We start from the raw sequence: 16,829 nt of genomic DNA on the forward strand, positions 1-16,829 counted from the left end.
TGCAGAAATAGGGAATAAAAGAACACGACTGAGAGAATAGAGAATATAGAAATGTCTCGGTGAGAAAGATGAATCTAGTAGAGAGATAAACAGATTGAAACAAGAAAAAGAAGAGTTAACCTTTTCCATCATCATCCTGCCTGGTTGTTTGTTTGGCACACACAGCTCTGGTTTATGTCTAGCCTTGTTTAAATGCCAGCCCTTACTGTGGAGGGAAGCATAGCCAATGGCCTGCTACTGTAAACACAAAAAGGGTGGGTATGAAAAACATGAAGGCTGCAGACTTCTGTGTGTTACTGTTTCTTTACTATTTCATCTTCCATGACGGATGTGGGATGGCAATGTCCATATTGGATAAGCAGGTTGTGCTGTGTATTTAATGAGGTGTAGTTTGTAGTTGAGACATTGATTATACTTCCTGCACTTGCTTGTAAGTTTTTAGAAGATGTCTCGGTCATTTGTGGATGCAGTTGGAGACTTCATACCTTTTCCAACAGTGGTTTTCCATTAGCTCCAACGAATGGACTCGGACATACTATATTCAGCTTAGAGTTGTATGTGCAGCCAGGAAGTGTGTTATATTGCACTTCTTCATACTTTTCTGCTATGTTGATTTTGGGGGCGAACCATGACATCAAAATCTGATGGTTGATTGAATAGTTGAACTTGTGACAGTGTTGGTTGACTTGATGCCATGCTACACTTCTTTGTATTCATCTGCTATGTTTGACTATCATCAGTAATCATGAGTCTACAAGGAAGCTTGTCCGTGTTCGATTCTGAGGAACTGACACCAAAATCCAATGTTTGCTATAAATGAATCATGTGCTTGTGTCACAATAGTACTTCCATTGTCACTGTCAACAGCTGCTTTTCCACGGAGTTGACATGTTTAACGATGGATTCCTCCACCCTTCTTTAAAAAAAATGGCTACCTACCCTTAAGAGTAACATCACTTTATTTGGAGATCCTAGTAGTCTTTCCCCATTCAAATGGCACACACTAGATTCTGGCATTAATTTCTCAGCAATCAGGTGATAAGTCATGTTTGTATCAGAGTTCTCTCTCTTACATAATAACCTAACATGTCAATTAGGAAATTCAGCGTTCCCAACTCCACAGAAAAACAACCTTCACTGAACGTGGTTGGCACATTTTCAGCAAAGTGACCCAAGATTATTTGCTTGTTAAACCCTCAATCCCCAATTAGTATCACACCTAAATAGATTTATGTTATATATCCAGTCCCAATTAGATAACATTTTACCTTAATGAGCCCAATCAAGAACATTTTAGTAGATGTTTTGACTAGTTATAGACTTATGCATCTTCCTATGGCTTAACGGAGTCATTGTTATATTGTTGCATGGGAAAACTAATATTAACTGTATCAAGTTGGGGACCATACCACCATGATTCCTGAGGTCTTATGGTACACTTTGCATTAACCAAAAGTCCAGTACACCAACTTTAAACTGCACAAACCTTTCGAGTCGCTCAGAGAGGTTGTCGGCCAGATCAAAAGAAGGAGCCTTGTATACATCTGAAAGCTGCAACTTCTGCGTGAAGCCCTTCCTCAGCAGCGGTGACATCCACCTGAGCAGAAAATCCCAGATTAGACAAATAGTTGGTTATCAGCTGTTGAAGCTATTGTAGGACACAAAAGTATGTGCAACTTGAAAATGTAGTAACAGATATAGCACAGCATACATTCTGGCTATAAATCTATCTATTTGTGTAGGCACGTGATCAAAATACACCACAGCACATTGTACAGTATATTAAAAAGGCAAGGCTAAATTTATTTGTTTGGACACATTTCAACATCAAGACAATTCAAAAGAGCTTGTTCAAAGTCCAATTCAAAGTGCTATTAAACACTTAAAATATAGTTTATGCCAGTTAGGTGAAGATAATTAAAATGTGATGCATGATGTATTTGCGTCAATGAAGTTAGAGGACAAGACTTTGGCATAAAAAGCAGGATTAGAGTGCCAGGAACCTTTAATGTAAACTAGTGTTGAGGTTTCACAGTCAAGCTAATGACAGAGGAGAAAGAAAGGTTGATGTTTATTGGTCCCCTGTGACTAAAACATTTTTATGACGGGCTCTTCCAGTCAGATGACAAAAGTTTTAATGTCTTCTTTCTAGTAATGTGGAGAAAAAAAAGGACTTATCAGTGCACTCATAAACAGTACTCATTCTGTAGTAGTTTGAGGAGGATGATGATATGCTGGTACCACAAAAAGAAAATAAGCATTTAACCATATCAATTCTAATAAAACTACAGTGAATAGTCTTTAAAATATAATGACGTCACTCTAAAAGACGTTAAAGAGCATTATACTCGCACTTTAAACGCCATCTGTAAAGCTATTATTGTCAATAAGGATGTTTTAGTTTACCACGCAACACACATATTTTAGAGCTTAGCAAACCCATAAAGAGCATCTTACCCTCAACTTGACAGCATTTTCTAGAAAATATCTCAGTGAGTGAGGCACAACTCACATTTCGCACAGTTTCACAGTCAGGTGCGCATTTTACGCACGGAATAAGCAGCCAAATATGGCACTAGTGTAAGAAGGGTTAATAGGGTAAAATATATTCATATGCAACAGGACAATCAAAATGTCACTTTTAGAGTGAAATGCTACCATGATTTATTTTGGCTGAAAAATAGATAGGTACGATAATTGGTCATATGATAACGCTTTTTTTTTTAAATCGATTTTAACAGCGAATTTAATTTTCCTCAACAGCAACCTGTGTCCTGTCTCACCTGTCCCGTGCCGAACAAAGTTGCACATCTATTCAAAGTTCCTGTCTCTAAACTTTTTACGCTTAAGAGTGAACATTTGCCTTTTTTGAGAAATGGAGCAGACTCGGTATTTGCTCTTTATACGATGTCATTTACACCTTATTGGCACACAGAGACAACCCAAACTCCTCAGAAAGAAAAACAACATCAACAACAACAAAAAGACTATAGACCAAACATGTCTTACCAGAAGAAATACTTGGAAAGGAAGTTTGCATCTTCCACTGGTGACTTCTGCATCCTAAGAGCGCCGCCAGTTTGGTTTCTATGCACCTGAGTCGTTTCCGTGCGCGGAGCTTACATTTGTGTGTCCCCTGAGTGACTCCGTTCCCACAGACAGTGACACGATCCTCGTCTGTTTTATCCTCCACTTTGTGCTTCCCAGTAAATATGCCGGTGTTCCTCACCTCCAGAAAAGAAGAAGAAGAAAAAAAAACTGAGCCTGCTATCTCTATCCTCGGTGCGTCTGTCAGGTCTTCTTTACTCCCTCTCTTTGCTCCTGCTGTCTTGCGCGCTCTCTCTCTCTCCCTCTTTCTCTCTCTGTCTTCAACTCCCTCAGTGTGACAGTGAGAGGACAGTCCATCCTTTATGGGCTCGCCAAACTTTGTGGAGACACGCGTCATTTCCACACCGGCGAGCCTCAGGTTGCGTATTGAGGCAACAAGTTGGGGAAAAAAAGGCAGAAGCCAGCTGATCAAAACAAAGCCACCTCAAAAAGAAAAGATTGATCCTTATACAGTACCAGGCAATGCAAGGAACAATGACACTGGAGCACAATATGGATTTTAAATGTTTGCTTTTTTCATGATCTTTCTTGATGTGTGTGTGTTTAATGATTCCCAGTTAAAATGCATGCAACGCACATTACAACTGCCCCAATCTATGAATTATGCTGGATTGTGCAGATGATTTTAAAAATGCATAAACTCTCACTCACTCATCTTCCAAACACAGGACTTGGATAGAAACATGATAAAGAGACTTATTTGTAAAGTGAAACACATTTACATGAAAAACTCAAACAAATATGATAATGAATGGATAATTAGAGCAAAAACAATGCAATATAATATAAGTGCAGTTTTCCACTTTAACACTGTAGCATCACATTCACTTCTCTTACATCACTTTTTTAAAATGTGCAGATATCTAATCTTACTTCTCATGATCAAATAAACAAACGACACCTATCCCAGAGGCTGCTTCAAGTCTAAATCTCAACCTCTTCTGAATGCCGATGAGCTGTGGCTTTTTATTTATTTCTACTCCCTCGCTATCATTCACAAAAAAACCCCAGTAGAAACAGTTCCTGGACATTTACATGAACTTAAAAACTTTTTTTTTTATCAGTTTCAGGCTACGCACAGTTTCAGGAGAGGGAGGATCAAAACCTTCAGACATTCCATACAGGAACAGAGATAAACTGAAGATGTGGTAAGACATTTTGGTTTGGTTGACCCACAAAACTGTCTCTTATCTGTACTATCAGCACTTCAGCTGCATGTTACTTCAAGTCTGAGACACAGGTTTGGTTAGGTTTGTTTCACAGTGAAGCAGCAGGACACACTTCTGGCTACATATATGATAAATACTGAAGTTAGCAGACATTCTCACGACAGATTAAACTAGGAGAAGATCTACATGAGCATTTTGAGTTAAAGTAAAAGGTATAGTGGTGTATAAAAGTTTTATTTCAGCTTTCAGGTTGCTATACTCTGGATCAAACTGTGTGTAGACAATCACACTGGTACATTGTGTAGCATCAATGAAATTTAAACAAACCTAAAAACAACCCTGTGTATGTAAAGTACGTATTAGAGACAACAAGAGATGGTAATCCACTGTGAAATGCAATAACACACTGCTAAACTGGACCAGCGACTTAAAATCACCAAATTAAAGCATGCAGGTCTAATTTGGCGTCAGATTGAAACAAGTAACAGGAAGGACCTGACTTGAAAGGAGAAGGGTGTCTGTGAGTGTTGCCAAAGCAAGTCACAAAATGTGCATCAATAAAACTTAAAAGTGTCTATAAAGGGAAACCGGATTATACAGTATATCCATTTGAGACACAGAGCTAAGCGGGTCACAATTAATCCTTGTTGTAATACTAAGCGGGACATGTCCGCCCCTGTCTCCCGAAATCAAAACAATGGCCAGGTCAAATAACAAGTGGCTGAATTTCCAGCTTCCTGTAAAAAAAGGTTATTTGGTAATTATCTCTGTGTTTGAGAGAAGGATGAAGCTGAGTCTGAGCTTTGTAAAAGGAGACTTGAAGGATGAGAGAGAATTACATGAAGTCAAGTAGTTTGCTGAACTTGGGAGTCAGTAGATTTGCTGAGAGACAGGAAGGTTTTTAAGTCTTGTGCAAAGGAAAGAGTGACCTCTGCTGGACGTTTACTGTCCTGTGCTGCAAATTACACTGGTCTAGTGTCAAAAGCCTCTAAAAATATATAAGCACAGACAGACCCAAATGGAAAATAAGATACCATCTCATATGACATGACATAAAAGACTGTCAGTTACACATATACATTACATCAGAAGTACCTTATAGAGACAAATCTTCCATTGGGAGATATTTTAAGTATCTAATTATTATTTCAGGGTATATTGGGGCAGTGACTTCTGTCATTTAGGCATTTTTGACATCTCTAATTTGTAATATTTAGTCAAGAGTCATTGTAGGTTATGTACAGATAAAACAAACCCTCCCTGATATACAAGTTTAGGGTATGAGACCAATATTTAGCAAATTTGTGGCTATTAATAATGCCCCTTGAAGAGCTTACTTCACCCATTTCCTATACTGGAAATACTATATTGTCACTCAATGTAGACTTAATACTTTCGTAACATACTTGTGGTGTTTTAATGTAATGTTAAATATTTGAATATGCATTTTAAAAAAGCACCAAACCATTCACTTACCCATTTAGCCTCACAGTAAACTGCAGAAACCTGGATGTGAATATTCAAGGCTCCTCTGCTATTCATTTTGCTTGTATAGCCAGCCTGTAGAATAACAAGATAAAAACATTACATGAGAGTAATAAACTGTAACCACCAGAGCATTTAAGTATTAAAGCTTCTATCCATTCATTTAAGGTTGCAACAAAAATTAATGTTTTCATCATTGGTTCATATATGCATGACTTTATTGATTAAGTGATTCATCTTTTTGTATATTGCCATGCTGACATCTTTAAAATGTATTGTCTGATCAACAGATCAAAATCCAAATATACAGTTAGCATAGCATGAATATTACTATCATGAATGTCAAAAAAGATCAAACTCTCCCATTTAAGTACCTATAACAAACACATTTGTGGCATTTTTTGCTTAATAAAAATGACAAGTATGTATTAAATTATCATAAAAGTAGTCACTACCTTTTCTGTCAATCAATTAATCAGTTTATTGTTGCAGCTCTGCATTGTGTGGCAAGTTAATCCCAATAATAACCAGACATATCTACCATGTTTTTAGTTTTATACAGTGTGAGGATTCATTACAATGGTGTGAATGCTGACATGATAACATGACCATAGCTTGCTTTAGTCAGTGTGAGATTACAATAATAAAAATTATAAACTGGTAGGGATTTAGAATAAGGTGGATCATGGAGGTAGAAAGGGAAAAAAAACTTACCAACAAAGCTTCAACTTCAACCTTCTTCAATCGTCCATGTTATGATTGCTTAAAAAAGATTTTATCCTAATAGTCGTCAATGAATTTCCTATCAGTCAACTAATCGATTCATTGCTGCAGCTCTGCTTTGTGTGGCGAGTTAATCCCAATATTAACTATCTACCATGTTTTTAGTTGTTTACAGCTTGATGATTGATTACAATGGTGTGAATGCAAACATGGATAACATGAGCATAACTTGCTTTAGTCAGTTTTAACCAGCAAATATGTGACAAACATTTTATCCTCGTAGTCGTCATTTAATCTTCTGTCAGTCAACTAATCGATTAATTGCTGCAAATTGTGGCAAATTAATCCCAATCTTCACTATCTAGGTTGTTTTAAAATGAAAACTGGTAGGGACTTTAAAAATGACGCAATCTATGATTCATGGAGGCAGCAAGGGGGAAAAAAACAAACTCGCCAACTTCAACCTTCCACAATCGTCCATGTTTGTTTGTTTTTTTGTTCACTAGTGTGCTAATTAGGTGCAGGTGTGGTGGGCGTGCCTGGATGTGACCCACCCCGTCCCCGCCCCCCCTCAGGGCTGCAGCTTGGTGCACCTTGCAGCACCTTTTGGTTTTGGGTTGTTTTTTTGCAGCCTATCTGCAGCCGGGTGTCACTACAGGCTCGCTAACCTAAAATCCTAAAAAAAAATGGGGAGCTACATGGATTACGCATACCCAGCCGGGGATGAAAGCGACGCCAGCAACGACGAGTGGGATATCGGCTGTTCCTCTGTCAAAAAGAAGTCCACTTGCACCAAGGTTATTTTTGGAAATGTGTCCCATCTTGTCTCTAATGGAGGTCAACATTAGCATTAGCAGTGAGGCAATGCATGAGGCTCGCTGTAGCTAACATCAGCTAATGTTAGTTTTATTTGCTTTTTTGCCGGCTTTGCATGGTGTATAGGGGGGAAAAGGACGACCCAAAATAAGCTAGGGGTAAAAGTGTTTGTGCAGTTTTATATAAAGCTGCATATGCATGTTGTATAAATAGTGAGAAGGTTAATTTATTTTTTTAAATTAGCGCCACACTACCGCTCTTTTCACCTAGATTAGTTGTGTCCCCATTATATCTGATTTACTGCTTGCTTGTGACTTTTTCTTGCTAAATGCTGTCTGAGTCTAAGATATTAAACTTACTACATACTTAGTTATGAGCTGTGTTAAACCAAGTTGTCAGCATGCATCAGTTTCCTGACTTTTTGAACCAGGTGCTGATTAACTCAAATGTCCCACATTGCAACACACAGGAAAACAGAGAAGTTGAGCACAGCTGGAAATACTTTATACAGTTGATGAGACAGCCTCTGAAATATTTTGCAAAACAACAATAAATTATTAAACCTTTTAGAAAACATGTTGACCTGTCATTGATTAGTATTCCAAATATGCAACATTTGCTGAATTGGCATTTATGAATTGGTTTTTGTGTTCTTGCTGCTACTAAACATACATGAACTTCCCTACCAATGGGAAAAACCAGACTATTGATATAATAATATACTGTATACTATATAAGTTTACACTGGATGGAGAATGAAAGATAAATGCTGAGAGACAAACATAAATAAAATAATGGAAAGTTACAATCAATGCAGATGCTCATTGAATGGTTTGATTTGTATGAAAATGATGCAAAAGTGTCATAAAATGTTCTTATTCTGCTTTTTAATCAAATGCTTCCCCTTAAATGCAATTTTCTACCAATGCAGTGACACCTAGTGGCAAAATATGGTTGGTCATCGCTCCAAATTTCTACAAATATCCGCTATGGAGGAATTATTCACCAATATTTGCACATGTATTCTCTTAACATACAGGTTTCCCAGTTCCTGTATGTAGGATCTTATTTTTTGACTGAAATTCATTTTAATGAATTAATTCTGATTCGTCCCCATTGTCACAGCAGGATGTGGATGCAGTTGTGCCAAGTGCAGACGAAGATAATGTGTCATTGTTGAAAAGAGCAATCAATAAGGGAGATATTGGGACAGTTGAACATCTGTTGGACAATGGTAAGTACTCTATTATAGTATGACACAGCAGTAATTCATTTATCTGTTTTACTGTGACAATATATATGAGATACAAGATATGTTTACTGTATGTGCTTAATATTCCTTTACTCAGTTTTTCTTATCTCAAAATGTATTTTTTAGGAACAGATGTTGCAGAAAGTGTGGGTCTTATTATTATCATCAAGGCCCCAAATCAGATCAATATGGTAGATGAGAAAAACTGAATGGTTGACCAATTTTATTAGACACAGTCGGAATATGACAAATAGTCGGTGGTGTAGTCTAGTGTAAAACAGTTTTGCCAGAGAGGGTTTTCCAGACATAAGGGGGGGGGGGGGGGCGTAGAAAAAATAAAACATTGAGCAAGAAAACTGAAAGAAACAAGGGCTTATTGTATATGTACAGGATGTATGTGTATATTTATGTAATTTGTTTAAATGATCATTGTATTGCCCTGCTTAATCTGATCCTTTCGGTGTGGACAGGCATGGATGTGGAGACCAAGCTCGGTTTCGAATGGACTCCTCTGATGTGTGCCGTCAATGTGGCTAATTACGACCTGGCCAAAGTGCTACTGGACAGAGGGGCCAGCGCCAACTTCAACAAAGGTCAGACCCTCATACGGATCGTATCACTGTGTTTAGTCAGACCTCAGTTGTATCAGGCTCATGTATGGATGTATGTGGAGAAAAAATCTACTCAACTAAGATGTGTCAGCATTTATTTGAAGCAGTAAAGCAAGAAATATTGGGTTTTCCTGATAAGCCTACTCTGTTCTTATTGTCCAGCACTATGTATCAGTACGTGTTAATTTACTTCTGATGCAAACCCAATATTTCCTGCTTTACTGCTTCAAAATGAAAGCTTTTACCGGGAGACTTTTATTGTGAAGAATTTACAGGAAATTAAACATATCCTGCACTGAATTAGCAGAGCTTTTTTAGTGACACCAAAAACTGGCCTTAACAACAACAACATATGAAGCTGTTTTTAGTTCAGCGGATCAGTTAGAAATAATGCAGGGAGTGATAGTATAAGCAGACACAGCCACAATGATGATGAGTGTTTGATGAAGAGCTGCAGACAACCAGCACACTTCCAACAGGTAAACTACTGACTGCATGACATTGGATTGAGAGGGGCGTGGTTCACCTCTTTCAAAACATTGTTGAGTATGCAAATGTATGTTCATTTTTGGCAGCATGTCAGCTGTGTGTGATATGAAGCAATCAATCAATCATATTCACCCAAGACCAAAACCATAAAATATGGAGTAGAGCAAAAACTCTTGAAACATCATGCTGCTTTTTACAGCGTTGTCACACACTGTCCTTCAGTTCAAGCATGTGAAAGAGTAAATAAATAAATAAAAGCTTGTGACCTGTATATTAGACATTGGAACAATCATTATAATAGTTCCCTATTTTAGGGAATATACATCATTTATAGTCTTAATAGCTGGAAAATAACTTGACATAGCTAGCTCAAATGCAGTGAGGCACCATATATCACCATAAAAGGGTAAACAGTCTGTACTGATATAGCATTTCTAACAGAGCAGAACAAGGCACTTTACAATACCTGTCATCCACTACTGCTCATTTATTGTACACTCATATGCAGACAGAACAAGTCAAAGAATTGTGAATGTTGAAACTTTTGATAATTTTGAGATTTAAAATAAAAAGTGACACAAGGCCGACCAAAAGTCAGGTTATTTACTTTTTACAATGTAGATTATACAGCACAGGAGAATCGGCTACATGATGTTCATAGTCTGTTTTATTGTATTTGAAAAGATTAAATAAAGGAATTAGGGAGGTGGATTTATTGTATGTTTAATTGTTGTGTTGTATATCATGATATAAACCAAGTGTAAGCACCATTGACCTCTCTGTGATACCTCACCCAGAGAGAGAGAAAAAATAAAAGAGATACTTTAATTAGGCAACACCATTACATCGCTGCCTTCCAGGCTTGGATATCAAACAGCCATATCTAATCCTCCTGACGGTCCCTGTTGTGTTGCTGTCCAACTATCCTTCCCCGTGGCACCTTTTTTCAATTTCCTCACCTGCGACAGCCAAAGACCGGGGGACCAATTGGGCCGCTGCACCAATACGCTTCATCTGACATTACTTAATGGCGATGACGCCAAAGAGGAACTCTTGCAGAAACACACCACTGATCCTTTGAGTTGTTTTTAGTTCATGCACACTGCAACCTCATCTCACAGCGAGAGAAATTGAAGGCATCTGTTGGATCGAGGTCAGTCTGGGTAAAGTGAGCATTGGCGGAGAAGAACTTTTCATGTTCAGAAGTTTTCAGTAACGTGCACATAAAACATGAATCCTGTTGGAAAAAACAGTCTCAGTATTCCCCAGAATAATTAAAGATTTTGTTGTCAGTCCAGTAATAATTAGTCCAGTATTGACGTATTAAAATCTAATCTGTAGATTAGATCTGATTGAAACCTTATTAGCTCACTTGCCATCAAAATATACTTACAAAGTTCATTATTGTTGATTTTTTTCAATATCCTGATGCAAAGAGGCCCATTACAGTACATGCATCTTGTGATTAGGTCTTGGTGACACAGGAGTATTCTGGACCATCTCTAACTTTTCTTAGACTTAGAGGCTACTTTTAGTGAGTGATAAAATGTTTTCTGAAATACTTTTAACACATAAACTTGGGAGTCGTATAGTATTTTTAGGAGTTTCTTCCAACTTGGCCAGTTAGGAGCTACTTTTAGCCTTAGGATGTTTTGTGAATACAGCCCCAGATCCCTAAAGTCTTTTTTGTACATTCTGTCAATGTTGCTGCTGCAGCTACAATAAACTATTTTGAGGCCACTGCCTTCTTTATTTTCCTAGGGATCGACTAGAAACCCTCCTATGGCCTCTGGAAGTCCTCCGACCCCAGTTTGGAACCTCTGCACTGGTCATGCTGTTGATATCTGATGTCAATTAATTCTCAGTCCAGAATGTAGAGTTAAACTGTGTGTGTGACTGATTTCACATGGTCACATTTCACATCTGATGCTCCAGGCAGGTGAAGGAAACAATTAAACAGGAGGGTGACGTGTGGTCACGTCCTGATGGCGCTTGTCCAAGCAACAAGGCCGAGTGGAGGAATGCATGAGTGATTGATAACGGTCACCATGCTGCTGTCATTCCCTCTCACAATTCTCAGGCCGAAGATTTATTTACTCCAGCCCTCTGCAGATGCAAAACAGGCAGTCTGGTTTACACCCACACACAGAATATAAACACACACACACATTCGCACACAGATATAGAGCCAGAAATGCACAGCCACAAAGACACAGGAACCCACATACAGATGTAGAGGCCCAGGTATTTGTGCACACACACACACAGGAAAACACTCAAATACACATTTAGATGCACATTGTGACACACACACACAGAGTAGGGACTAGGTCATTGCCGGAACAAAACAGGAATTGGGTCTCGGATTGGTCTTATCAGGATAAGATAAGGAGACAATTCCTCTGAAGTCATTGGGTCCCATAAAGACTCCCACACTTCCTGATGCCAGATAAACTGCTATCCATCTCTATCACTCGGTTCTTTATTACAGTAATATATGGCTTAATTTTTATGTTTAAAAAAAAAAGTACTCCTTTTTCCTCAGATTTCTTCTACTTAATAGTGTAATTACAATTACCAATCATAAGCTTTATACATTTTATCTGTTTCTGTGAGGTGACTACAGAAACAAAACTCACTCTCCAAAAACAAACATGAGATTGAGTGAATAACAGAGGAAACATTTGTCCATTTAGATACAATGTTTGGAGCTACAAGTTCAGCTACAGATGCTGACTGTTTTGTGGTTGACCCAAAAGCATCATTATATTTTTTGTACATCACCATGGCTTGCCTGCTATGCTAATGAAAGTGGACAAAGACACCAGGGGCTGTATTCATGAAACATCTTGAGACTTTTCCTAACTGGATGATAATGGAGAAACCCTTAAAGGATGTGGCTCTATCTGTATTTTTCTAATGTTCAGTAAGTCTTGTTTGCAAATAAACAATGAATTGGTCCTACTGAATATGTGTATGTGTGTGTGTGTGTGCATCCAAAGCCTGATATATCTTATTCCTCTATGCCATAGACCTTCATTGTTAAACTATTAAAAGCATGCCACTAAGCCACACCATTGCACAAGATTTTCCTTCATTACAAAGAATTTGAACACGTCAGTTTGTTTAGAAATGGCCGTCTCCAGAGAGTAGTTCTGTGTAAGGCAGAGGCCACTGAATGTGCGGGAACATAGTTTGTATAGTAAACAATTTCTGTCTTTTCAACAGCGTTAGAAAGTGAGGTGCACTGTACCTGGTTGTGGAAATGTCTGGACCACACAGTGATGTATGCAACAGAAATTCCACTTGCTTGCTTCAGATGCAGATGTATTTTGACGAAAATAGAGAGCGAGTGCCTACTTCATCATGTAGTGGAAGCAATCAAGTACTGCTGGTTCTGTTTGTGTCTGTTTGTAGAAGTACCAAAATAACATTCATCTAAACAGAGTTGCCCTCTTTTAACCCCACATCATCTTACTCTTCACTAGGCTTCCTCCTTTTCATCAGCTTCACTGAAAAGTTGGCTTTGAAGCCATCACCGGATAATCTGCCAGGTGGATTATCACAGATTAATTTCTCTGTGGTGTGCGATGTCCATGGCAAAATAAGTTAAGAAGGATAGAGAAAGGCACTTACAAGCTTTTAGGAGATAGAGTTGATAGGGCTGGGGTGATATGCTTTTCTCCCAATTCGATACTATGACGATACTTGAGTGCTGCTTGATATGTAATTTTTTAAATATTAGACTATGGGGAAAAGTTGGATTACACTTCTAGAGACTGTATGAGTCATGAGTCACATTTCCAAAAACAATGCACATCAAAGTCTTTGAGTTTTATTTTAACAGCATCGTTGTATCTCTCTGTCTTAATGCCATGCCAACCAAAAATATTGTTAGGAAAACCACTTAAGGCAGATATAGAAATATTCTACCTGTTAGTTAAATGACATACTGTTGTAATAAATTAAATAACCTACTGTTAGGCTGTGAAGCTATTTTATTATTAGTACAGTAACACTTGCATTGTTAAAGTCACATTGCAGTTGGACTTATTCGGTATAGCATGCTTGTTAATAATATATTTCCTCTTCCTCCTCTTCTTTGGTTATGGGATAACTACAAACCAATGTCAAAGTTGCATGCAGCCACCTACTGTACTGGAGTGTGTAACATGCTATTCACAGACAGGTCCGTTATTATATGTTTGAGAGAGAGAGATAGAGCGAGAGTAGGGTGCTGCTAGATCTCTCAGCTGCCCCCAATGCCTGTTCTCCATACTCTGATCTTGGCGTCTGTCCTCCGCTGGTTTGTGTCCTACTTCTCAGAGAGGTATTTTATTGTGTCTTGGAAGGGGAGACTGTCTAAACTAAATGGCTTACCCAAAGGGATTCCTCAAGGGTCAGTGCTCGGTCCCCTTCTGTTCTCAATATACACCACCTCACTGCAATCATCTACTCCCTCTGTTTCTCATACCACTACCATGCTGACGGTACCTAACTCCTCCTATTGTTCCCAATGGAAGACTCCATAGTCTCTACACAGATCTTGTCATGCTTTGCCAATATATCAACATGGATGAAGTGACACCATCTTCAGCTTAACCTCTCTAAGCCTGAGCTCCTCGTCATCCCAGCCAGTCCCTCTATATAACAACAGATCAACAACCAGCTTGGATCAGCCCAACTCATACCTATAAAGTCTGCCTGAAACTTGAGCGTCATGATTGATGACCAACTGACCTTTAAGGTTCACGTGGCCTTGATTGCTTGGCCACGTCGATTTGTCTTGTACAACATTTAGAAGATTAGACCCTATCATTTGAGCATGCAGCACAACTCCTGGTACTCCTGGAGACGACAGATTCCAGTCCCGGACCTACTAGCTTCATTGTTGATTTTCATTGTGCTTCTCTCTCCTCTGTCCTTCCTCTCTCTCCTCTCTAACCCAACCGGTGGAGGCAGATGTTCTCCCACTCTGAGTCTGGTTCTGAGGTTTCTTCCTGTTAAAAGGGAGTTTTTTCTTGCCACTGTTGCTCATGTGGGAATGTTGGGTCTCTTTAAAGTTAAAACCTGAAGAGTTCGGTTTAGAACCTGCTCTATGTGTAAAGTGCCTTGAGATGACTTTGTTGTGATTTGGCGCTATACAAATAAAGATTGATTGATTGACTGGTACAGGCTCTTGTAACGTAAACTCCTTACTGACTGGTCTCTCCACATGCATGGTCAAACCTCTGCACATGATCCAGAACGCAACCCCACGTCTCCTCTACAACCAACCCAAAATATGTCATGGCGCTGTGTATATCCCTCCATTGGCTTAGTGCAATCAAAAAGGCTTCCACTTACCTGAATAAGCCCCCTCCCACTCTGCTAATGAAAGGTGCCATGTAATAACAACACAACATGGCCCTAAGTCCCTAGCCAGACTCGTCTTCCTTGATGGTGGAATGAGTTACAAAACTCCTTTCACTTCTCAGAGTCCCTCTCACTATAAGAGAAAACTTAAACCTAGTTCTCTTGCAATCACCTCTGCTAGAGTTGAATACCATTCACATTCAAATCAGTCTGCAGCTCTTCATCAAATATCTCACTGTGACCGTTTCTGCTTGAACTGTTATTCTCTGCTGTATTTTTAACTGATCCGCTGAACAAATTGCTCCAAATATCTGCACATCTTGTTGTGTTGACATGTTTTTATTGAAGAGTAGCACTGCTAAGAAAGTTCTGCTAACTCATTTAATTTCCTACAAGTTATTTGCAATAAAAGTATTTGGTTAGTTTATCAGTGGAAAGGTTTTAATATGAAGCAGCACACAATGCTTCATCGGCAGTAACTTAACACGGCTCAGATACAGCTGAAAGCGATCAGGAATCGGTAAAATAAGGCTGACATCTAAAAGTACAAACAGGAACACGTGAGAGAAATTTCAGGCGCCAGTATGTCGGTCAAAGGCTCATACCGATTTATATATATCTATTTGAGTAAAGTCATGCTTTTTATATAATATTAAAGTAGTTCAAATCTACACTATTGTTTTTTTGTATCCACAGATCATTGGACGGTGCTGATGGCCAGCTGCACGGCGTCTGCTGGTGAAGACAAAATTACTCGCTGTGTGGAGCTCCTGCTTTCCAGAAACGCTGATCCAAACATGCTGGACAGGTGAGGGGTATTTCAGGTCAAAATGTTAGTACGCACTAGTATCACACCCCTAATGATGTAGGCCAAATAAAAACCACACTAGACTCGACTTGAACAGGGGAGTAAAAAACAGAGGTGCTAGATCAAATTTCCTTTGATGGTTCTTGTTTTGTTTAGCTGCCATGTGGTAGCATTATGCACCACAGTGCTCCATACAGTGTGTATATTTGTGTGTTTTGTTTGGAATGTCCTGTTATGGCATGTGCATGTACAGACTGGTATCAGACAGACAGACAAACAAACACTGAGTGTAACGGGTGGGCGAGAGGTTTTTTTTTAACAAGCTTGGAGGCAACCCAGAAAGCATGCTTTTGGTAATTTGTAGGTCAGAAGTGTTCAAGGCATCTGTGGTAGGTCACAACTGGGCTAGTTTTTGTTGAAATGGGACATTTTTGAACATCCAGGTTACACATATTCTGCTTTTAACACAATTAACAAAAAACTCAAATTAAATATAATAATTAAAATCCAGATATCTACTGTAGATGTAACTTTCAATCACTAACCGGCTATTTGTCAGAACCATACAAGCTTTTGCTGTGGTGTGATTGGCTATCATCAGTTATGGGTACGATATGTAAAAATGTGCATTATCTTTCCTCACTCCTCGATTGTCTTGATATTCATCTGGTTTACAAAAGCAGTTTTTAATAATGTTGCATTTTGCTTTTAAGCAGTCTTGTCTACAAATATGAGTTAAATGTACAGCAACAACATCCAGCCATCATTAAATGGTAATGGAAAATAGGAGAAATCTTTAGGCATCAATCACAATTACATTCAGTCTTAATACATTCATGAAAAGGGAAGTGTATATTTTCAGTGAGATGGGAGAGTGACAGTGTCCAAAAAACCTCAAGAAACCTGTGTGTGAATTGCATATTCATATGTAATTCAATTCATATGTAATTAAACAATATGTGAATTCAAACATACTGAAATAGCCACATTGGCAAGTAACTAACTAAATTTGT

General features: G+C 38.6%; 2 protein-coding genes across 2 annotated transcripts in view; one reads left to right on the top strand and one right to left on the bottom strand.

The window, feature by feature from the left end:
* The window catches only part of cftr (CF transmembrane conductance regulator), a 52,122-nt gene extending 49,060 nt beyond the window's left edge, over positions 1-3,062 (bottom strand). Inside the window, exons 1-2 of the mRNA XM_053318895.1 lie at positions 3,010-3,062; positions 1,487-1,597 (exon numbers count right to left, since the gene is read on the bottom strand). Coding sequence (XP_053174870.1) covers positions 1,487-1,597; positions 3,010-3,062 — 164 coding nt within the window. The remainder of the gene's footprint in view (positions 1-1,486; positions 1,598-3,009) is intronic.
* Positions 3,063-7,171: 4,109 nt separating this feature from the next.
* The window catches only part of asz1 (ankyrin repeat, SAM and basic leucine zipper domain containing 1), a 35,732-nt gene continuing 26,074 nt past the window's right edge, over positions 7,172-16,829 (top strand). Inside the window, exons 1-4 of the mRNA XM_053319469.1 lie at positions 7,172-7,282; positions 8,427-8,535; positions 9,024-9,146; positions 15,705-15,816. Of these exons, the coding sequence (XP_053175444.1) occupies positions 7,172-7,282; positions 8,427-8,535; positions 9,024-9,146; positions 15,705-15,816 (455 nt within the window). The remainder of the gene's footprint in view (positions 7,283-8,426; positions 8,536-9,023; positions 9,147-15,704; positions 15,817-16,829) is intronic.

This window comes from Scomber japonicus, chromosome 5 (genome assembly GCF_027409825.1).
Source record: "Scomber japonicus isolate fScoJap1 chromosome 5, fScoJap1.pri, whole genome shotgun sequence".
Classification (NCBI taxonomy): Eukaryota; Metazoa; Chordata; class Actinopteri; order Scombriformes; family Scombridae; genus Scomber; species Scomber japonicus.